This window comes from Dermacentor andersoni, chromosome 3, assembly GCF_023375885.2.
Source record: "Dermacentor andersoni chromosome 3, qqDerAnde1_hic_scaffold, whole genome shotgun sequence".
NCBI classification, from domain to species: domain Eukaryota; kingdom Metazoa; phylum Arthropoda; class Arachnida; order Ixodida; family Ixodidae; genus Dermacentor; species Dermacentor andersoni.
In genome coordinates, this window is record NC_092816.1 from 238,220,816 (window position 1) to 238,244,661 (window position 23,846).

Below are 23,846 nucleotides of genomic sequence, written 5' to 3' on the forward strand. Positions count from 1 at the left end.
GGTGGTCTCGTACGGACGATGCCCTCTCGGTGAGCGCAAATTTCCCCTCATCTTTTAAGAGGTTTAACACTTACAAGCATTTGTCTCGCAAACCAAATTCATTTCAAGGAAATTTTCCACGTCTCAATAATTTCTCTCGTCGTATTCGAGTTCTGATTGCCGTGTTATAGTTTGTTAACGAAGCTTTCCCTCAAGTCTAAATATTTTAAGGCAGTTTTCCTTGTCTCTAAAGCCGCTCGAGTTCGCTCTCCTCCTCGGGCAGCCATTTTTCCAAGAAAGTATGCCTGAAAGTAAACCGACTATCGCGGACAACATGAGTTCCGTTCCACGTAAGTGTGAAGCTCGGAGCAGGAGCTGTGGCGTTTGAAAGTAGCCTGGGGCCTGACGAACCAACCGACTGAGCTATCTTTTCGGGCAACATCGAAGGGTCACGAGTTCCAATCGCCTGTTATGTTCCTTTTTTTTTTCGCCCCTTTTTCTTTCTTTTTTTTCTTTCTTTTATTGTCTTTTCCTTTATTTTATCACTGTACGGGAACCCTCCTAAATTAAAAAAAAGAAAGATATATATCTTCAAATATGTATGACCTCACATGTGCAGGTCATAAATACCAGGTTCTCTAGCCGAGTGCCATCCGTGCGGTATATCCGAGCTCAGATTGGTACACCTTGACTGATCAAATAGGGCACCACTGTATATTAAATGAGGCGTACAACTCCTGCAGGACCCGCCGTGGTTACTCAGTGGCTATGGTGTTAGACTGCTGAGCACGAGGTCGCGGGATCGGATCCCGGCCACGGCGGCCGCATTTCGATGGGGGCGAAATGCGAAAACACCCGTGTACTTAGATTTAGGTGCACGTTAAAGAACCCCAGGTGGACGAAATTTCCGGAGTCCTCCACTACGGCGTGCCTCATAATCAGAAAGTGGTTTTCTCACGTAAAAGCCCACAATTTATTTTAAATTTAACTCCTGTGCGGACGGTACAGTATCCGCCTCCCGTGCAAGAGGACCGTGATTCAAATCCCGGACCGCAGAATTCTCCACCGGAAAATACCAGAAAAAAAAAACCCTGTGTTGAGAAAATTGCACAAACAGGCCTGGAGTGCGGCCTGATCCCGGGGACCAGAACCGGTAACGCACTTTCCCACCAGAGCAGGATTGGCCACCCTGGTGCAGTACTTGGCCACAACCTCCTATATGAACACAACAATCAAACCCCGGCCCTCAGTCCCCAGCAGCTGCGAAGCAACTAAGAATGCCTGGCTCCGGACAGGCCGCCATTGGAATATGAACCTGGCAACATTTAACGCTAGAATGTTATCTAGTGAGGCGAGTCTAGCAGTGCTATTGGAGGAATTAGAGGGCAGTAAAAGGGATATAATAGGGCTCAGTGAGGTTAGGAGGACAAATGAAGCATATACAGTGCTAAAAAGCGGGCACGTCCTGTGCTACCGGGGCTTAGCAGAGAGACGACAACTAGGAGTCGGATTCCTGATTAATAACAACATAGCTGGTAACATACAGGAATTCTATAGCATTAACGAGAGGGTGGCATGTCTTGTTGTGAAACTTAATAAGAGGTACAAAATGAAGGTTATACAGGTCTACGCCCCTACATCTAGTCATGATGACCAGGAAGTCGAAAGCTTCTATGAAGACGTGGAATCGGCGATGGGTAAAGTCAAAACAAAATACAGTATACTGATGGGCGATTTCAATGCCAGGGTAGGCAAGAAGCAGGCCGGAGACAAGTCAGTGGGGGAATATGGCATAGGCTCTAGGAATAGCAGATGAGAGTTATTAGTAGAGTTTGCAGAACAGAATAATATGCGGATAATGAATACCTTTTTCCGCAAGCGGGTTAGCCGAAAGTGGACATGGAGGAGCCCGAATGGTGAGACTAGAAATGAAATCAACTTTATACTCTGCGCGAACCCTGGCATCATACAAGATGTAGACGTGCTCGGCAAGGTGCGCTGCAGTGACCATAGGATGGTAAGAACTCGAATTAGCCTTGACTTGAGGAGGGAACGGAAGAAACTGGTACATAAACCAATCAATGAGTTAGCGGTAAGAGGGAAACTAGAGGAATTCCGGATCAAGCTACAGAACAGGTATTCGGCTTTAACCCAGGAAGAGGACCATAGTGTTGAAGCAATGAACGACAATCTTATGGGCATCATTAAGGAGTGCGCAATAGAAGTCGGTGGTAACGCCGTTAAACAGGAAACCAGTAAGCTATCGCAGGAGACGAAAGATCTGATCAAGAAACGCCAATGTATGAAAGCCTCTAACCCTACAGCTAGAATAGAACTGGCAGAACTTTCTAAGGTAATCAACAAGCGTAAGACAGCGGACATAAGGAACTATAATATGCATAGAATTGAACAGGCTCTCAGGAACGGAGGAAGCCTAAAAGCAGTACAGAAGAAACTAGGAATAGGCAAGAATCAGATGTGTGCGTTAAGAGACAAAGCCGGCAATGTCGTTACTAATATGGATGAGATAGTTCAAGTGGCTGAAGAGTTTTATAGAGATTTATACAGTACCAGTAACACCCACGACGATAAGCTGAGAGAGAATAGTCTAGAGGAACTTGAAATCCCACAAGTAACACCGGAAGAGGTAAAGAACGCCTTGGGAGCTATGCAAAGGGGGAAGGCAGCTGGGGTGGATCAGGTAACAGCAGATTTGTTGAAGGATGGTGGGAACACTGTCCTAGAAAGGTTGGCCGCCCTATATACACAATGCCTCATGACCTCGAACGTACAGGAATCTTGGAAGAACGCTAACATAATCCTAATTCATAAGAAAGGGGACGCCAAAGACTTGAAAAATTATAGACCGATCAGCTTACTGTCCGTTGCCTACAAAGTATTTACTAAGGTAATCGCAAATAGAATCAGGAATACCTTAGACTTCTGTCAACCAAAGGACCAGGCAGGATTCCGTAAAGGATACTCAACAATAGACCATATTCACACTATCAATCAGGTGATAGAGAAATGTGCGGAATATAACCAACCCTTATATATAGCCTTTATTGATTACGAAAAAGCATTTGATTCAGTCGAAACCTCAGCAGTCATGGAGGCACTAGGAATCAGGGTGTAAATGAGCCATATGTAAAGATACTGGAAGCTATCTATAGCGGTTCCACAGCCACCGTAATCCTCCACAAAGAAAGCAACAAAATCCCAATAAAGAAAGGCGTCAGACAGGGAGATACGATATCTCCAATGCTATTCACAGCGTGTTTACAGGAGGTATTCAGAGACCTGGAGTGGGAAGAATTGGGGATAAAAGTTGATGGAGAATACCTTAGGAACTTGCGATTCGCTGATGATATTGCCTTGCTTCGTAACTCAGGAGACCAATTGCAATGCATGCTCACTGACCTGGAGAGGCAAAGCAGAAGGGTGGGTCTGAAAATTAATCTACAGAAAACTAAAGTAATGTTTAACAGTCTCGGAAGAGAACCGCAGTTTACGATAGGTAGCGAGGCACTGGAAGTGGTAAGGGAATACATCTACTTAGGGCAGGTAGTGACCACGGATCCGGATCATGAGAGTGAAATAACCAGAAGAATAAGAATGGGCTGGGGGGCGTTTGGCAGGCATTCTCAAGTCATGAACAGCAGGTTGCCACTATCCCTCAAGAGGAAAGTGTATAACAGCTGTGTCTTACCAGTACTCACCTACGGGGCAGAAACCTGGAGGCTTACGAAAAGGGTTCTGCTGAAATTGAGGACGACGCAACGAGCCATGGAAAGAAGAGTGATAGGTGTAACATTAAGGGATAAGAAAAGAGCAGATTGGGTGAGGGAACAAACGCGGGTAAATGACATCTTAGTTGAAATCAAGAAAAAGAAATGGGTGTGGGTCGGACATGTAATGAGGAGGGAAGATAACCGATGGTCATTAAGGGTTACGGACTGGATTCCAAGGGAAGGAAAGCGTAGTAGGGGGCGGCAGAAAGTTAGGTGGGCGGATGACATTAAGACGTTTGCAGGGACGACATGGCCACAATTAGTACATGACCGGGGTAGTTGGAGAAGTATGGGAGAGGCCTTTGCCCTGCAGTGGGCGTAACTAGGCAGATGATGATGATGATAACACCGCTTCCTTACGGGTCAAGCCCGGATGAGGTGGCGGCATAGTCCTTCTCTATAGTCTGTACCACTTCACAATTTTGTTGTTAAGGTCATTCTGTCCTCGGTTTCCCACCGCCACGACGGGTCGAGCGCAGTAGCAGCGGCACGGTTGGTTAGTCCTCGCGCCGCTGAGTTCGCCGTCTCGTTGTGGTTTGCGTTGCCGGGATCCGACACATCTCTGCCCATGTGCGCCAGAAACCACTTTATCACCGCACACCAATTTTCACTCGCGAGATCGACCGCACGCAACACACGCGCGGCTTCACCACACACCCTTGCTGTGGCGTAATTTCGCACTGCCGTACTAGAATCACAGAGCACAGTCGTGCACTCGGGGTCGGCGATGGCCAGGGAAATGGCCGCTTCCTTGGTTCGATGCGCCTCTCGAGTCCGCACACTCGCCGCAGTTTTCGTTGCACCGGTGGATGCCGTGACGACTGCTGCGGCGAATGCCTTTCTGTCATCTGGATACTCTGCCGCGTCCACAAACACGGCACCCCTGTCTTTGGCATGGAGATCGATGAGCGCCTTTGCCCTCGCCGCCCACCGCTCTCTGTGGAACTCAGGGTTCATGTCTCTTGGCACCGGACATACCCCTAGCCATCAACTAATTGCGTCCGGTACAGGCACTTCTGTATTTTTGGGCCCCCCTCCTTTGGCCCCAGGCCTAGGCCACGCAGCACTTGTCTGCCCGTTCTTGTTTCCGATAGCCGCGGGAGCTGGGCAGTCATCTCGGCGATTTCTTCCAGGGTGTTATGCAGTCCCACGGCAAGAAACGTGTCGGTGCTTGTAAAGTCTATAGGAGTCTGAGTGGAGGCTTGTACGCATTGCGTATGAGCGCATTGGATCTTATTTCGCTCGCACTGCCTCCAGTTGTGGAAAGCAGCAACGTGTGCAATGTGGCTTATAGCGAAAGATTCCACTAGCCGGGTGAGGCTTTCTTCCTTCATGCCTGCCGTTCGGTGTGGCGCTCTCTTGATGAGGCGAATGGCCGTGGTGACTTTGGCCGCGAGACGGTTGACCGTCTCGCCGTTCACTCAGTCACATGCCGTTGCGCTCAATCAGCATCCCCAGCACTCGGATCTTCTCGACATCCGCGATCGTGTGACCGCCGGTCGTCTTGATCTTTACTGTCTTTTGCTTTCTCGCAGGTTCGTTGCGTTTCCTCTTCCTAGCTGCTCCTTTCGGTGGAATCACCAACAGCTCAGACTTGCTTGGGGAGCAGACGAGCACAGACCCGTCCAACTGCTCCTCGATAGCGTCAACCGCCTCTTGCTATGTACTCTCGATGTGTCCGTCGATTCCTCCTGGGGCTCGGAGCGTTATGTCGTCGGCATAGATGGTGTGTCTGACCCCCGCCACTCGTGAGAGCCGCTCGGCTACCCCTATCATTGCAAGGTGGAAAAGTAATGGCGAGATGACCGAGCCCTGGGGGTCCCGACACCGCCGAGCTTCATCTTTTGGAGCCGAAGGTCACCGGCGATGATCTCGGTTGTCCGCTCCGTCAAAAAATCCTTGATGTACGCATATGTTTTCTTGCCCATGTTTAGCCGTGACACCTGGGCCAGAGTGTCTCACTTTATCAAAAGTGCTCTGCAGATCCATACCCTGAGTTCCGTGCTTGTTTCTGAACCCGATGATGGTGTCTGGGTAAAGCACCAAATCTTCCAGGTACCTCTGCTACCTGTTCATGAGTACGAGATCCAACGCTTTACCCAGGCATTACGTAAGCGAGATCGGCCGGAGGTTCTCAATGTTGGGTGGCTTGCCCGCCTTTGGAATCAAGATGGTCTTGGCTGCTTTCCACTGCCTGTGTAGAGACCCCGCTAGCCAGCAACAGTTGAAGTATGCCGTGAGGCTCTCGATGGCCGCTTCGTTAACATTTTGTAGCGTAAAGCTACCCTACGCGGGTTGGGTAGCTACTTCAGTTGTTTACCAAATCCCACTAGATTGCGGGAAAGCATACATTGGGCAAACTGGACGTTGTCTAAATGATAGGTTACGGGAGCACAAATACACGTGTCAGCTTCTGACAGCACCTAGCAACTTGGCCGCACATTGCAAACAATGCAAATGCTCCCCGCTAATAGAAAGCACCACAGTCATTGGAACATCAAAAACAAAAATAGAGCGAGAAATATGGGAGGCGCTTGCGATAGCTAAAGAAAAAGAGATGTGCGTAAGCACTCCGTCCATCGCGCTTATCAAAGCTGAGGTCGAGTTTGCCAGGGCGAACGGGTGCATGTGAACGATGTATGCCTGACCCGAACTATGATCACACGTCGTCACCTTGTAATATCTTATATGTAACCCCCCCCCCCCGCACCATATCTCCTTGTATATAAGCGCGTTCTTTAACAGTATTAAACAGTTGGTACTTTGCGCTACGTCAGTCCACGTCCTGTCCTTCCTTAATATCGTGTTGGTAAAACTGAGCGCAATATAACTATGAACGTTCACCAACTAGCCCCCTTCATTGCTTTACTAAATGAAATGAACAAGTTGAGAACAAGCATTTTAATGAAACTTTGTCATTCAAGAACGTTGTTTACATTTTTGTACATATTGTGGGAATGCGCGACTCTCACGCGTGCCCTGATATGTTGTTTTCCCGCTTAGCTTCCCTCTCCCGTAATCCGGCTTCGCCGCGTGTCTTTACGGCCACAGTCGGTATGCTTGCAGGGTAGTACGAGTATGGCGTATGAAATGGAGCAGTGTGTCGTCTGTACGGAAAAACAATGGGAGAACTGGGAACGCTTCTGCGATGACGCCACCAGAAGGGCGCTGCGATCGACCGGCATGCCTAGCGCGCGAAATTTAAACATGTTGTGCAGTACTTTCTGCATTTATAAACTAAAACGCTCTCAAAACACAACTGAAATTCTTATAATTTGCAAAAAATAAATAATACAAACTGTTAAGATACATCAATAACGCCGTCTATGCTTGCACGTTTCCGACCACAAATCATGCAGTGTTGAAGAAGACAAACACTCAGCGTTTCGGTTGCAGAAGACAAACACTCATCTGCTCGTTCCGTTCGGTAAGCACGCATATGTTTTTAGTATTTCGAAAGACACGAGGATGAAAAGCCCGGAAAGAGCACCTGCACTGTGTCTGGTGGGTTGCACGGTATTCCTCTCATTTTGTATCAGCCAGAAGAGCGGTCGCCGGGTTTTACTGAAAAAAAGAACTGCTCTGTGACGAATGCAGCCGCCAACGTTTATTTCGCTCCATAAAAGGGCGTCGAAGGGCAGGAATACAGCCAATGCTCCCAATGTACCCGTTCTGAAGCAGCCCGGGTACACATACACACACACACACACACACACGCACACACACACACACACGGTACATTTACAAACCCAGCGCCTGCCGTACACATAAAGGATGTGCGAACGCGGCATGAAAAAGCACAGCGAGCAATTTGCGAGCTCCAAACCTACATGCATGACCTACGCGACAGCCATAACTGCCAATCCCGGAGGTCCTGTGTTGCACCATTATTCTTCCTCTTGCCAGCAATGACTCCAGGATTCAGCGACAGATGGCGCTGCAGTAGACCGGCGTGCTCGCGGAAAATGCCCACGTGCGCAACCTTGTCATAGTAGCAGGGGGGCTAAATGACGTCCTAAAAAAATTGGAGGACGCTTAAGCTTCGCCTTCAAGAGTGGAACGCGACAGCGTTCCCGTCGACCCACCAAGGGGTGTAAGACAATGCGCTACGGCGCAGCGATAACTTATGAGGCGCCCCGCATCGGACTTTGCACCAACCAATCACGCGGTGAGCGCCGAGCAACGCAGCGTTCGGCGCGGCAACGAAACGTGCGCCTGAGCAAGCGGAAAGAACCAAAGAACTCGGTGTCTCTGAGGGAGAAACGATCTACGCGAGCCAAACGATGGGCCGATCTCGCTTGGGAGCATCACGCAGACGCATGACTCCTCCGAAGCAGCTTGGCACACATCGCATGGGACGCTTTTTCACCAGACGCGCTACGGCACAGCGATCACATCAGAGGCGTCCCGCATCGGACGCTGCACATAGGAATCGCACTGTGAGCGGAAAGAGGAGCCGCGTCCCCTAAACACGAGGGTTCGAGTGATGCACGCTGGAAGTTGGAAGGGGAGAGAGCGAGAAAACTTAATAAACGCAAGGGTAGTGGGGCATCCTCGTACCGGTCCCCGCACGGCCCGAAGGGGAGAAGCGGGTGAGTAGCGTGCCACGCGTCGGGGCAGCGCCTCACATTGCGAGGAGGGGTCTTCTGTGTTTGCCGCAAGATGGCTCTGCGTGTGCGCAGAGCGCAGCATAAGAAATGTAGCGGAAACGTACTTCGCTACTCGCGTAACTGCGACTTCTGTAAGTTACATGCACATAATTACCGATATACACCGCAGTATCACTTTCTACGGCATGCTTCTAAGGCAACACCGCATTCACTAGAGGCGCTTGGTAGCGGTGGCTGAGTGGTAGCGTCTCCGTTTCACACTCCGGAGACCCTGGCTCGATTGCCACCCAGCTCATCTTGCAAGTTGTTTTTTATTTATGAAGTGCCTCCCGGTATTTATCGCTCACGGCCAACGCCACCGACACCAACGACACCGGCTTTTCGGCGACACGAGCTCCTTAACGCTGTCGCGTTAAAAAAGGGACCGGACTAGCCCAGCGCTTGGCGAAGGGGGTGGACGACTCGCGCGAGCTATCCCCTCATGTGCAGATTGCGGTGTGCACGGTGCCGGAGATGCCTGTACGTGACAGCCTTGTAGATGAGAGCCGTAGTGGCTGTTAATGAGGCGATATTGAATATGAACAGAGAGAAAGGCTTCGAGGTGGTCGAAGTAAACAGGGAAGTGAGAAGGTGTGGTGGTTTCACACGAGTCAGGATACACTTCAAAAACAGGCTGGCACGAGAAGTGGGCTGGCGACTTCGTGGTCGAGATGTTGCTTTTTTCGAGTGCCCACAGGCGCTGAGGGCAGAGTAGGTAGTAATGAAGAAGGTCCCCTAGGGGAACTTCAGAAGAGCATCACCGTCGATAACAGAAAAAGGAGGAAAGCAAGAAAGAGAGCTCGCTTTGCGATAGGCTACATAAACATGCAGGCCGGGAGAAGAAAGGAAAAGTGGGCAGAGATTGAGGAACAGTTAAATACAGAACAAATAGGGTGTATGGGGTTACAGAAATGCACCTTAGAGACTCGGAAGAGCTGCAAGTGATTGAGAATTATGTATGGGAAGGGTGCAACAGAACTAAGTCGGAAAGAAAGGGAGGGGGAGTCGCAATGCTCATCCATCAGGGAGCCAAATGGAAAAGAGCAAATTCACAACGTCAAGAGCATCTTTGGTTATCGGGTACAATGAGTGGGAAAAAAACTTGGCTGGGCCTTACGTATTTGTGGACCGGAAATAATTGCACAGAGAAGAATAAAGAGTTAGTGGAATGCATAAGCGCTGATATTAAGGGTTTCGGGAATGGTGCTGAAATTGTCCTATTAGGTGACATGAATGCCCACATGCAGGATTTAGATGGCTATATCGACAACTGGAAGTCAATGCTAGTCCTTTGTGAGCAACATAACCTCGTTATCATGAATACAGGGCCTTAGTGTGAAGGGCAGATCACGTGGGAAGTGGGAAACTGGCAATCAACCATCGATAATTGTCTGATGGTAAAAGAATTTCATGATAAGTTGGGAGAAATGGTCATTGATGAGGAAGGGTATAGCAGCATAGGGAGTGACCAAAACGCATCATTTGGAAAATGGAATATGTAGTTGGGAAAGAGAGCAAGGAGTGCAAAATGGCCCATCCAAATTTGAACGCTGAAAAAATAACAAATATAGTCACTAGAGTCGAGGAAGAAATTGGCAAATGGCCAAATAAAGAGTGGGAATATAGTGAGCTTCTAAGTGTAATAACGAGAGGAATACGGAAAGAGGAACAACACGTTCGTTGGAAAGGAACAAAGAAACCGAAAAGCTGGTGGAACAAGGAGATACGAGAAGCGATCGCCGAACGACAGAAAGCTTCCCGAGAGCACAGGGAGGCAAAGAAGGCGCAGTTGCCACAGGATGAAGTAACCAGTAAATGGAAAATATACCGGGAGAAAAAGTCTATGGTTCAAATACTGGTGCAAGCAAAATTAAAAGGTGAAAGTGAACGTTGGTTGTCAGAAATACGTGAGAAACAGAAGGCCGCACCTAGAATATTTTGGAACCACATAAAATTATTAGGCAGGAAGTCAACAACAATACAACAACATATCCTATACGAAGATGAAAACAGACTCGAAGGAGAAGCGGCAATAAATTACATCCGAAAAGCAACAGCCGAATCTTTCCAAGGCAATGACGAGGTTATATTTGTTGAAAAAAAGAGCATGAAAGAGACCCAGGTGGAAAAGAAGCTGGTGCTCACAAATTTCGACTGGAAGAAAGCCGCAGATAAAATTCCTAAGCACACATCTAGAGGGTTAGACGAGGTTCCGTTAAGCTGATTAATGAACTGGGAACAAAAAGTAAGAAAGCTCTGGTGAAAGCAGTGAAAAAAACTTTAAAAGACAGACGTTGGCCACAATGTAGAATGAATTTAATTTATAAAGGTAAATGGGGAAAGATAGAATTCACTCGTATAAACCGCTGACCAATACATCGGTAATATACAGGCTAGCAATGAAGGCAATCGAATTAAAGCTTCAAACATGGGCAAAAAAAAATGGCATATTGGGAGAACTTTAGAATCGCTTCAGAATTGGTAGACGTTTAGATGATAACTTATTTGTTCTTACTCAGTGTATTGAAATATCAAAAGTAGAAAGCAGACCGTTATATGGGGCTCTTTTAGACATTGCAGGAGCCTATGACAACGTATACCGCATGATTTTGTGGGATATTCTGGAAGGGGAAGGCTTAGGTGACGACTGTCTACAGCTTTTGAGAGAGATATACCTAGGAAATACCGTTTGCGTTGAATGGGAAGGGATGAGGAGCGAGGCGAAAGTTCATATCAACAAGACACTGAGGCAGGGGTGCCCTTTATCCCCACTGCTGTGTATGATTTACATGGTGAGGATGAAGAGGGCGCTAGAAGGAAATAATATCGGCTTTAATCTCTAATACAAACAGCCGGGTACAGTAGTAGAGCAGCAGCTTCCAGGTTGATTTTATACGGATGACATTGTGTTGCTAGCTAAGAAGCAAAGTGATTTGCAACGTCTGGCTAATATCTGTGGACAGGAAGGCAACAATTTAGGTTTGAAATTTAGTGTTAGAAAATCAGGTGTTATGGTATTCAATGAAAACAGGGAACAGACAGTGGCGATACAGGAGCAGGAAATACCTCGGGTAGCAGAATATAAATACCTTGGTATATGTATAAACGAATGCAATATATATATGGAAACACAGGAAAAAACAATAACAGTGAAGGGGAAGAGAAATGCAGCCACAATGAAGCGCAGAGCGCTATGGGGATACAATAGGTACGAGGCGCTCCGAGGTATGTGGAAAGGTGTAATGGTTGCAGGACTTACTTTTGGAAATGCGGTTGCTTGCTTTAGATCAGGGGTACAATCAGGACTCGATGGGAGCCAAAGGTCAGTCGGTCGCCTCGCATTGCGCGCTCAAGGGACGTCTACAAAATGAAACTGCGCAGGGTGATATGGGCTGGACTAGTTTTGAAGTGAGGGAAGTTCGCAGTAAAATTCAGTATGAAGAATGACTGAGGAATATGGAAGAAAGTTAATGGGCTGGGAGAGTGTTGAGGTATCCGTACATGAAAAATGAATCAGAGTGGAGGAAAAGAACTAGGAAGCTTACCAGTAAGTGTGCGGCCTGTAAGGTGGGCAGCACAGCAACATAGAATGTCAAGCGGAAAGTCAGAGCGGCTGAAATAATCTCATGGGTGGCGGCATTGGAAAAGAAACCTGCCATGAGTAACTACTTAAGAAGAAAAACAAAATCAGGAAAGAAACAATTTATGATAACTGAAAGGGAAGCTCATTACTTTTCGAAACGAGATCGGGATGCCTTAGAACACGCACCTACAAAGCGAGATACAAGAAGGAAGAAGCATGTGCTTGTTGCGGTAAAGCTAGGGAAACTACGGAGCATGTTTTATTAGAATGTGAAGACGTCTACCCAGCGGTCGATTTAGGCACCACTGGCCTCCTTGAAGCCCTTGGGTTCAGCGGGAGCAGTGGTAAAGGAAACATGTCCGTGATAAGTATTAGTAAGAGGCGATTGGAGGATTGGTGGCAGAAAAGTAGGGAAACGACAAAAGATGGAGGCGTACAAAAGCACAGTTCGCACTAGGGGATCAGACATTCTGGGTGTGGTAGTTCATAGTGTTTCTTTTTCTTTTTTTATTAGTCTCAACAGAGAGAATATACAGAAAGAAGTTCTGCAAAATACGTGAGGGGGAGGCAAATGAAAGTGAACCAATGCAAATATATCACAAACGGGGTACTTTATATAAAAGCAGCCTCCATGAGCATTTAGACACTTGTCCCACTGACTAACTAGTTGCGTAATTCCCGTCTCATAAAATTACTTGGTTTGCTGCTTCAAAAAGTCTGCAACTGACTCTATTACGTCATCGTCTGGCACGAATCAGGTTCCCTTGAGCTGTTACTTCACTTGCCCCAAAATGTGGAAATCGCAAGAGCGACAGGGCTGGGCTGTATGGCGGATGTTACAGGGTTTCCCACTTGAACTTTGCCAGTTTTGGGGTAGCAACATCAGTTACGAGGGGACGGGCATTGTCGTAGAACAAGATGACCCCATTTGTCAATTTTCCACGACGTTTGTTCTTGATTGCGACACGCAGCCAATCCGGCGTTTCACAATACCGGAAACGACTGATAGTCTCTCCAGGTTTAGCGAATTCGATTGGTAATGCCCCTGACGATCGAAAAAAGTAAACAACACTTTTCCGGAGGGAATGACGGCCTTTGCTTTTTTTGGGGGTGGTGAATTTGTATGTTTCTACGGTAAGCTTTGCCATTGTGTTTCAGGCTCGTAGTAGTGGCACCATGATTCGTCCGCGGTCACAGCTGCAGACGAGAAGTCATGACCTTCACTGTGATACCGGATCAGATGAGTCAAGGCAGCGCAGAACCTCTCCGTCTTCTGGCGGTGGTTCAGAATGTTGGGCAACCATTGCGCACACAAGAGCAGATAATGGAGATGTTCGTGAATTATAGTGTGAACCGAACCATGACTGATGTTCACATGCTCTGCTAGTTCATCGATGCTTATGCTCCGTTCATGTCTAATCAGTTCATGAACTTTTGCAATTGTGTTGGGGGTCATTGCGTGGTGGCGTTGGTCCGGTCTTAGAACGTCTTTGCAACTTTCACGTCCTTTTTCGAATCGTTTGCTCCAATGCTTCACAGTGGTCAATAAACTGCAACGTTCAACGTAAAAAGTAGCCGTACGGCTACTAATTTTTTGGTGGGGGAACTCCTTCAGCTGTCAAAAACCTCACGACACCACGCTGTTCAACTTCTTGAGCGCCCATTATGTCCCATAACCATGTGCAACCCCGTGTATGAGAGTATTAAAGAACATTTATCCTCACACCTGCGTGTCAGATTTGTAAATGAGAGGTACCTGTGTGCTACGCGCATGCCTCGCAGATAATGAACCGAACCACTACTGCGCGGGGTGGGTTGGCTCACTTTCACCTGACTCGTCCTCATACATTATAAATGCGAAGATGCAATGGAATATGCAAATGCTAAGATGCAGCTTGATCAAGTGCAAAAAAGTGTCACTGGAAACAAAGTTCACTGCACGTCTACACAATACCTCGTAACAATAAAATTGAATATACGTATAAGTCTTTAATAAATCTAGGCATCTAAGAAAAAAGACATTGTATATAATGCATCAAACAAGGCAAGTAAACATGTTGTGCGACGACAGATTCACAGATCACACAATCCTAAGGTCCGCCACCCCTTCCTCCACTCCCCCTTGATAATCGCGCGCGATGGAAGGCGCCGCGCTTGCTCTCCGCTTTTCTCCCTTGCGCACATAAGACTGAGCCACCATCGTCGGCTCACCCATGCGACCCCCACCCCTACGCTTTCACTTGCACATGCAGCATGCGGCGCGCGGTCACGATGTTATCACCCTTGGACTTTATACGAAACATGAGGGTGAGGGCGACGGCAGGAATGCATCTGGAGTGTCCGCAAATTGCTCTCGCAATATTATAATAAGAGTATCCGGCAAGTGAAGCGTCGCGTGGCCATCACTTTCCCTAAAGTAAGAAGTAACAAAATCGAACTCACCATGACACAATTCGCTGCGCCGCAATAAAGTCTTTTTTTTTTCTTTTGTGGGCCTGGATCACCGAAATGAAAAAAAAAAGAAGAGAAAACTTGAAGGAAAGCATGTTGGCTACAATCGAATACCCACTTTGGGCACCTAGTATGGCTACTGAACGAATATCGAAGAAAACATGAGACGCTTGGTCCACAGAGAACCATACGCATGCTGCTCGGTATCCTACAGCGGCGAGACAAGGCTTTCGGGAGAGGTTGCGCTCTAGCGAACGCGTTGCCATCCGTCGAGTCCCCGCAGTGATGGCGGCGAGCGACCATTGTTTCTTTTTCTCGTTTGCTAGTCAGAAAGCGTCCAAAATAGTGCCAGGTGAAAATCCACTCGGCCAAAGCAAAAACGAATGCGCACCGAAGTGCGCCACGCGGTGGTCGGGGCAACACGAGAAGAACGCATGCGCTCTGGCTGGCTCTGGCTGGCTCTGGCAGCCCGCGGTTAGCGAGAATATGAAAATTGAAGAGGCTCAATGTGTCCTCGCGAATAAATGTCAAAGTAGAAAACTAAGTAAGAACGTAGTTGCCTTTGCTGGCTTTAGTGTCTTCATATGGATGCTTTGGCGGAGGTGAAGGAAACGCTGATATTCTTTTCTCTGACATGACAACAGAAATGAACCACCACAACGCTTCGTCTAATTAGACCTCGCTGCGTGCTTTGTCAACTTCAGAGTAGTACATTCTAGTGAACTTGTGTGATAGGGCGTTGATTTAGGTTGTCTTGTTGTATGGTCCGATGGAGGACTTTAGAAAAGTCAATGCACCTTTGGCGTCTAATGTTTATAACAACATGAAACCCACAAAGTTCCGGAATTCAAAATTTAAAGCATGACTAGAAATGTCAGTGCACATTTCGCATCAAAAGTTTATAAGAACTTTATGCCCATAAAGTTTTGTAGTTCAAGTCCATGCGCTCTGTAGATTCCGCGGCTTCGGCGAGTTGCCGCGACGAGCCCGCTCGTCTTTGAAACGCCTTTGAAACTTTGTGCTTGGATGGTGCTCCTTGCTTTATCTGACTCCTGGTGCATGGGCGTTGCCGTGAAATCCAGCCAGAGTTCGCAGTGATCGCGCCAAAATCTCTTTTCGGGCATATAAAGACAGTCTAGACCAAATCCAGAATGATTTGCGGCGACGGGGATTGTTTTGGTCGGCGGTGCATGACAGCACGAAAAAATTTCGGGGAGGAGAGGCTGAAGCCCCTTAAGACCCACTCCCCACCCCCTCCCCGCCCCGTCTGCGCCCCTGATGCCCAGGGGCACATATCCAGTGGCGCTAGTTGTCTACCAGCAGCGAGTTGTCTGTTCGAGCTTGTACCCAGTGACCAATGTTGTTTGGGCAGCAATGATGATGATGATGATGATTTATTGGCATCTCTTGTGAAACGGGGCGAGCACAAATCTTCAGCTAGCATGCTTAAATTACTCAGGTATGCTATCAATGTTCAATGTCCTCCTGCCCCCCCTCTATCATTCTTGTATACATTTCTTTTTCTCCATCTACCTTGCACTACTGCCTGTGCCTGTAATGGTTCCCGTCGTATTAGTCTCTTCCCTGCTTTTTTTCCACCAATACCCTAAACATCTCTTGCGTATCTTGATTGCGGACCAGTTGGTACTTCCATCTACTTTAAATCCAGGCGCTTGTGGAAGTGGTACGTGACGTACTGGTCTCGTTGGGTGAATCCTTCGCATTACATTAGGATGTCATGAGTAGTTTCCGGGTTTTCGCTGCAGTATAAAGATGCCTAATCTAATTGCGAATATAGCAAGGCACTACCTTCGTTTCAGCGTACATATTTTTCTTTTTAATTTCTTTTTTTCTCGCTCTTGTAAATCTCCATGGTCTTTTTCGTTTCCATTCTTTGAATCCAATTTGGTCGCTTTGTTTGTCTCGCATTCTTCTTGATTACTCCTGGTTGTCTGTCTACGCTTCCACTTACCCTGTACGTAGTTGCCAACTTTCTTGACCTCTTCCTCCGTTCTGTGTCCACGTTTTTAGGTACAGATACTCGTGCACTTTAGCCGCCTGTTATATTTAATCCATGTTCTGACTCTTTGTTCAAAAGTAATTTCACTACGAACTCCTCTCACTTCAAACGAGGCCCAACCTATGTCCTGTTGCACTCCCTCATTTGTGGATTTGCCGTGGGCCGCCAGAGCCAACAGGCCCACCGATATTTGGTTAATTTCGAACCCCAACAAGATATCGGATTTTAGGCACGAAATGGCATTTACGACATTTGCAAGACAGAAGCCGGTAACGTACCTATAGTGGACAACTGGAGCCACTGGGTGTGAAAGAGGTTATAAACGGACGGCATACGCCACGCATAGTGTGCACTAAAAGTAACGAGACAGCGGAAGAAGTAGCCATAGCGCTTGTAGTAGCTGAGACGTAACTCAACCGTGATAGTCAGCGACTCTCAGACGGCAGTCAGAAAGTTTGCCAAAGGTCGAATCTCCCCGGAGGCACTACGCATTCTTCTTGCAGGAGGTTAAGATCGCAAAAAAAAAGGTATACACGGCATGGACACCCGCTCACGCCCTCGTGGAGGATGGCAACAACGAGGCGGCACACGACGCGGCTCGAGGGCGTACGGACCGAGCGCGTCGCATATCTGGTCATTCTGTCCTCCCACTCATCTACCTTGCCGTCACGTCTGGAGGGTGCCGAGGCGTCACTTGCGACCGAGTGCGTCGCATGTCGGCGAGCTCGGTCGCAAGTGACGCCTCGGCACCCTACAGACGTGACGGCAAGGTAGATGAGTGGGAGGACAGAATGACCAGATATAGTAACTTCACAAAACACTATAAGTTACAGTGGGGCATATTCCCGCGACCTGACCTAAGATTGACAGAAAAGCAGTCTGTCGCATGGCCGCAGTTAAAAACTAGGACGTATCCGAATCCTCAGCTCTCGCACATCATATATCCGGATGTGTATCAAATGTCCAAATGCAACAAATGTGAATTCACAGCCACTCTGGAGCATATATTATGGGAATGCCGAGGGATACGCAACAATAACGAGAACGCGGCCTTCAGCAACAGCCTTCGCGCGCGCTGCTCAGCCCCGCCCTCGAGCATCAAACGGTAGGCCTTCCAGCGGGCCGAGGATGCCGCCAGGACCCTCCTGGCCGTCACCCTACCCACCAATTCGCAGGACAGACAATAAAGTTATTTCCTCTACGACTAATCTCACCGGTGGGCATTGCTGAACTGTTTCTTCAGTGTGAAACACATGCCGGCCACAGCTGAACTCTTGCCATGGTTATGAACTTGTTATGCATAAAATATGGGCACATGCTTTCTTCTTGCGCGGTAAATGAGAGTAAGGTATCCTTTAGCACTGATTCAATGTTGATGTCCCCACTATTACGATTCACGGTAGTTAATTTGTGTGATGAAAGTGCACCACGACTGCTTCGGGGTCGTCGTCAGGACCGGATATTGACCAGACACGGAACATCGCGCACGGCGCTGATTGGTTGTTTTGTAAGTACTACAGATCAGCAGATTGCAAGCTATGCAAGAACCTCAATCATCGACACTACGCCAACCATGGCGTAGCAGACAAATGTCAAAAGATTTCCTGTTTGCAGGCTATAGTCTGAAAGTGTCCGCGGGCCTTGTAAAACGGCCGTTTCGTTCCGGTATGAAGCAGCAGAGAATAAATAACCGTGTGAGTATTCTGCCTCTGCCTGGGACGGAATGAGGCTAAGTTAGCCACTGTCTGACCCTGAAAAGAACTCACTACTATGCCATGTTCGCCAACCTGACCACCCCGAGCCATTATAAGTGGCGAACTGACAAACACAAGCCCTTTACGACCTATTTATGCCGATATCAAGTGACGCATCACGCGTTCGCTTGACAAATAGCCACAGTGTATATGCGTGCCAAAAAAAGAAAATAGTGGTAGCGCATGCGTGTTTTACAGACGCGACAGTTAGGCTGTGTCTACCGGTGCAATTGGTTATCGACTTCAAATTTTTTGCTCTCCTCAAACAAAATATACTAAAATAAGAATTGCTACATCACAAGCTGAAAGGCTTGTGCGTATAATGAACCGTGTAGCGTAGTTTTATCTGTAGTACCTTAACTATTTATTTAGATTTTAACATCACCAGAAAGATACATTTTGGCAACTTCGGAAGTGATATTTTAAAAATATAGCATATTATAGTCACCAATTATTTCTACCAGAAACTATAACAACGGGAAAGAATAGTAAGAAATGATGAGGCTTAAACGTAAGCAATGTTTATGGAAAAAAATTTCTGAAAACGCAAGAACTTTTTCTTTGTTGCTGAGCCAACTAAACGCGGACAATTCAGAAATATGTTACCAATGACGTCACATGACAGAGACACGCCTTTAGAATATTCTATAATACGATTTGATATTCTGCCTTGGTTCACGCTCGATTAAGAAGCATTTACCTCCAAGCAACTTTTGTTTCTTCACGAAAACCTGAAAGCGTACTTACGCCACCAAATTTTTTGTCCACGAAAATAATTTGGTGAAAGCTTATTCAGACAATCACCAACTAGCCCAATTTTTTCGAAGAGAATCAACGATGGTCACTTGTGGGGTCTGGGCTGTTTCGGGAGAGAGTGAATAACGTTTGTATTAAAGAGCACACATGCATAGGTAGCTCCTCCGCCCTGCAGTCCCCTCAGTCCAGGGGCCTTGGCGGCACGTCTTAACGCTCGGCTGACCAGGTTGAGGTGGTCCGTCGAGTCGGAGCTGGACAGCTCCCATTGCAGTGTGGTGGGGTGTGTTATGGGTGTGAACACCGGTGGGCATGCGCAAGCCCGTAGCATGTGGTAAAGCTTTGGTCATTGATCGCAGTGTGGGCATTGATAGGAATACAGCTCCGAGTGTATGACGTGGCAGTGATTCAAGCGTGGTTTGTTTGGCGTTTCCGCCACATTACGGCTTCCTCTCGCATCACAGCATTACAAAGTGGTGGCAGTGTGCTTCGTGAAAGGCGCTGTGGAGTGTGCGTGCAGGTCGACGGTATCGGCTCGGGACGGGACCGCTCGGCGCGTCCCTATCGCGGCTCCCGGTGTTCGGGCGTGTGCCTGCTGATAGCCGCGTAGGGACTCATGCGAGAAGCTACTCGCAATAAAACCGTATAGGCACATTCAACGACAATGGTGATTTTGAAGGACATGGCATGTGTTCACATTGCTCGGTCTTTGCACCGCCGAAGCAGCTGCGGGAATGCAGGCGATGCCGCGTGTGCTTCCACCAAGTGAGGGAGCAGAGTTTGGCGCCAAGGTTTCCCTTCAACAGCATGCTGCCCTTCGCGCATCGCGGGCACTCTTCGATTGAGCCCGCAGTATCGCTCAAGTTTGCCGCGTCGAGGTTACGCCTCGCCTTTCCCTCGATGGGTCGGCAAAGGCGTTGTCGTTTGCCGCCGCATCACGTTCACTCGGTCGTGTTTACGATTACGGCGTCGGGAGCGCCGATGACGGTGGACAGCTCTGCGCGTACTGCTGTGCGCGCGGCGGCGCCAGTGCATGCTTTGAAGCCGCCGAACACTCGAGGATCAGAAAGAAGCGCAGTAGTTTAAACAAGAACGATCTCACAAATTATTTACATTGAAATGTCAAGCAGGGGTGTCATAACGCAAAGCTATTACCAAAGTTTTCTATTCCAATTCTGCAATCAGCCCTCCGCCATTGGTCAAAAACTTTTTCGACCACCCGCACTTCGTCTGTCTGTCACGAAAACAGCGATGGCTTCCTATCTCATATGACGTATGCACAGTGATTATGCATGATTGGACCGAAGAAAAGAAAAAGAGTCATTTTTCATTCGACGCCTTTTCGTCATTAGCTCTCGGCTATTGGTCAAAAGTTTTCGCGCTGCATACACTTCAACTGCCTGTCGCACGACGTCACAAAACCGCGAAAACTCACCGCGTCAAAGTGACGTGTACGCGTTAAAGATGCATTATTATGCCGATCAAAACTGATTTGTTTTTCTGCATAGCCGCAGGTTGCCCGGTTCCGAAAGGAATAAAAGATGGCTGCCGTCGATCTCTTAGGCACTGGCTACCCGCACCTGCCTGAGAGCATGGGTTTATTTGCGTATAATAAAAGGTTCTGCGTAGCCGTGTAACGTTTTCGAGAAGTCTCGGCACGTTTACGACCTCGCTCTGCCAACTCTTCCTTGCTCAGGATCCGTTTTAGCGGTGTTCTTAGCATTCCGTTGCACGCCACTGCGATTTTAGACAAGCCACCGCAAGCTAACTAAAAGAAAGCGGACCAATCGCAGACGCCGGCACCACCCTCTTCATATGGCTATCTATTTTCAGTGCGCTGGCGCGGCCCCATCGAAACCCTCTCCACTTGAGCATGCTCCTCGCCTCTTGGCAGCCAATTACAAATGCAAAATTACTTAATATAGGCAATGTTATTTGTTTTGAAAGCAAAGTGACGTCCTATAAACTAAGGGCCATATAGCGTAAAACTATTCCAATATGTTTTTATTCCAATCTGCTGACGTAAAATTTGCGTAACTGTCGACGGAAGCATCGGGCGGTGTCCCAAAGGGTTGTCTAGAAAGACCAATCAAACGCTCTCCCCGTTCATAGGAGGTCATTTTGTTTGCTTGAAAAACGAATAACATTGTCTACACTGAGCGGCTTGTCTTATCTAATTGGCTGACAAGAGGCGAGGAGCACGCTCAAGTGGACAGGGATTCGATAGGGCCGAGCCACTGTACTAAAGATCAATAACCGGATCAAGAGGGTGGTGCCGGCGTCTGCGGTTGGTTCGTTTTTCCTTACTTAGCTCGCGGTGGCTTGTCAAAAATCACTGCGGCGTGCAACGGAAGCTTAAGAATGACGCTGAAACGGATCCTCAGCAAAGAAGAGTAGGCAGAACGAGGTCGTAAACATGCCGAAAGTTCTTGAAAATATTACACGGCCACGCAAAAAGTTTGGTTATATGCAATTAAACCCATGCTCTCCGCCAGGTGCGAGTCGCCAGTGCCTGAGCGATCGGCGGCAGCCATCTTTTATTCCTTTCGGAAGGGGGCAGCCTGCGGCTATTCCTAAGAAAATTCAGTTTTGTTTGGCGTATTAATGAATCTTTATCACGCACACATCACTTTGACGTGGTGCGTTTTTGCGGTTTTGTGACGTCGTGTGACAGGCAGGTGAAGTGGGTGCAGCCCGAAAACTTTTCACCAATAGGCTAATGGTGAGAAGGGGTCGAATCAGAAAGAACTATTTTTCTTTTGTTCGATCAAATCATGCATGATCAGTGTGTACACGTCGAATCAGATGGGGACCTATCACGGTTTTCGTGAGGTCGCGTGACATACAGGTTAAGTGGGGTGGTCCAAAAATGTGTTTGGCCAATCGGGGAGCACTGATTGCAGAATTGCAATAGAAAACTTTGGAATAGTTTTACGTTTAGCGCCCTAAGAGAGCGTTTGATTGGGCTTTTGAGACAACGCTGCGGGTCACCGCTTCATGCTTGCGTTTGCAGTTACGCGAAGTTGACGTCAGGAGATTGGAATAAAAACATATTGGAATAGTTTTACGTTATACGGCCCCAGGAAGCAACAACTTCACATTCCAAAGCTGTTCGGTTAGCTCAAAATAGAGATCGAAAAGGCCGAGCCCGTACCACAGCTATAGCTTTAACATTTGCGTTACACACTCGTAACAAACCTTTGAGCTTCCTTTCTTTTCTCGTTCTTTTTAATATATGTGATCCATTGTTTTCGGAGCAAGACGTTCCATCGATGCGTATTAAAGTCAAAGCACTTCGCACAAATTTGGCATATTGCTCTCGCTTTGGCAGCAATAAACTTACGTCATACTCTTCGTTCTTGACCGGCCGGCCCATCTTGGTCATACAGCCATGTGCTTCCACGACAGCCTCTGCCACTGCATCCGGCAGAGAGAATTTTTTATGCAGCTGTGACAGCGAAGACGCTGTGACGCGCTTAATTTAAGAACGCTGCTATGAAAATGTATTATAATATTAGTGCCTGAGACTTAGCGATTTGCTTCGTCATAACTTCAAAAGCGTTTAGGGGACTTCACTGTCAAAAACACCTGGATGTTTCACTTCAGAGTGCGAGCGGAAACCACCTTAACCTAACGCCCACCGTCGTCGAAGTAATACAAGTGGTAGACGTGTGCTGTTCTTGCCTGACACAACATGCTAGTGTCGGGCATTTAGATCATATAATCACACAGCCAAGCCTGCAACGCCCTGGTCGTCCTTGCTTCCACTAAACAAGTTTGCAGCGCACTTAGTAATTCTTTATTGGTGAACCTATGCCAAAAAGAACGAAAGTTGGACTCTGGCAGAATGATAGCTATGAGCAATCGTCGAAATCTCATGCGCGCGTCAACAGCGCCGGCTACTATATGCATGACTGATCGAAGGCGATACCGCTGGCGCCAGCGTGCCTTCGAGATAGTACACCACCATTCGCGTCGCGCATATCATATGATCACACAAAGTTCCGCAACAACATGGCGACAAAAAAAAATGATAGACGACCCTAATCTTTGACTTAGGAGTCTCTTTGTGGCACTCGCACCTCGGCGTTGATGTTCTGTAGGTTAACTTTAGGCGAACACAACGCACGAACAGAACTACGAGGGAAACGTTTTCCATTAATTAGCCGGTTAAATATGCTGCAACCTTCTTGTGTGTGACGTCATTGCTTTCGCCTTCTACTTCTGGGTTTCCAAGAATTTCGTTAAAGTCGTGCTCACGAGGCCGGTCTCCAAAGTCTACGATTCTGTTCGTTTGTTTGCCGTAATAAGCGATTTCTAATGAATTCTAATTACTTCTGAGACTTCAGTAACTCAGCATGTAACTAAACTTACGTTCTGATATAATATTTATAATGAAACCCATTAATTTTATACTGTACTATTTTTTTCTTCTTTTTCTGATTTATTTTAGATTTTGTCCCCGGTCGTCTCAGTGGTTTCTAATAAATTTTTGTTATTACAAACACTTCACTAACTCAACTTGTAACTAAACTTATGCTCTGAAATCATATCTATAATGAAACCCATGACTTTGGCACTGCACTACTTTTTAATTTTTGTCTGATTTATTTTGAATTTTGCCCGGGTCGCCTCACTGCTCTCTAATGAATTCTAATTATTCAAAACACTTCAGTCATTCAAATTGTGACTAAAAGTATGCTCTGATATCATACCTATAATAATACCCGTGAATATTTTACTGTACTATTTTTCTATTTCTGATTTATTTTGAATTTCTTCCCCCGTTTTCTCAGGAGGTAAACCGGAAGTGCTGCGCCAGAAACAAGAGTGTCACTCGATGCTCCTGCTACAAAAAGTATCAAT

The 23,846-nt window shown here is 47.4% G+C and overlaps 1 protein-coding gene across 1 annotated transcript in view; it reads right to left on the reverse strand.

Annotated features, from left to right (window-relative positions):
* Window positions 1-23,846, reverse strand: part of LOC126537044 (uncharacterized) — a 167,315-nt gene that overhangs the window by 105,047 nt on the left and 38,422 nt on the right. Inside the window, exon 2 of the mRNA XM_050184161.2 lies at window positions 22,324-22,397. Coding sequence (XP_050040118.1) covers window positions 22,324-22,397 — 74 coding nt within the window. The remainder of the gene's footprint in view (window positions 1-22,323; window positions 22,398-23,846) is intronic.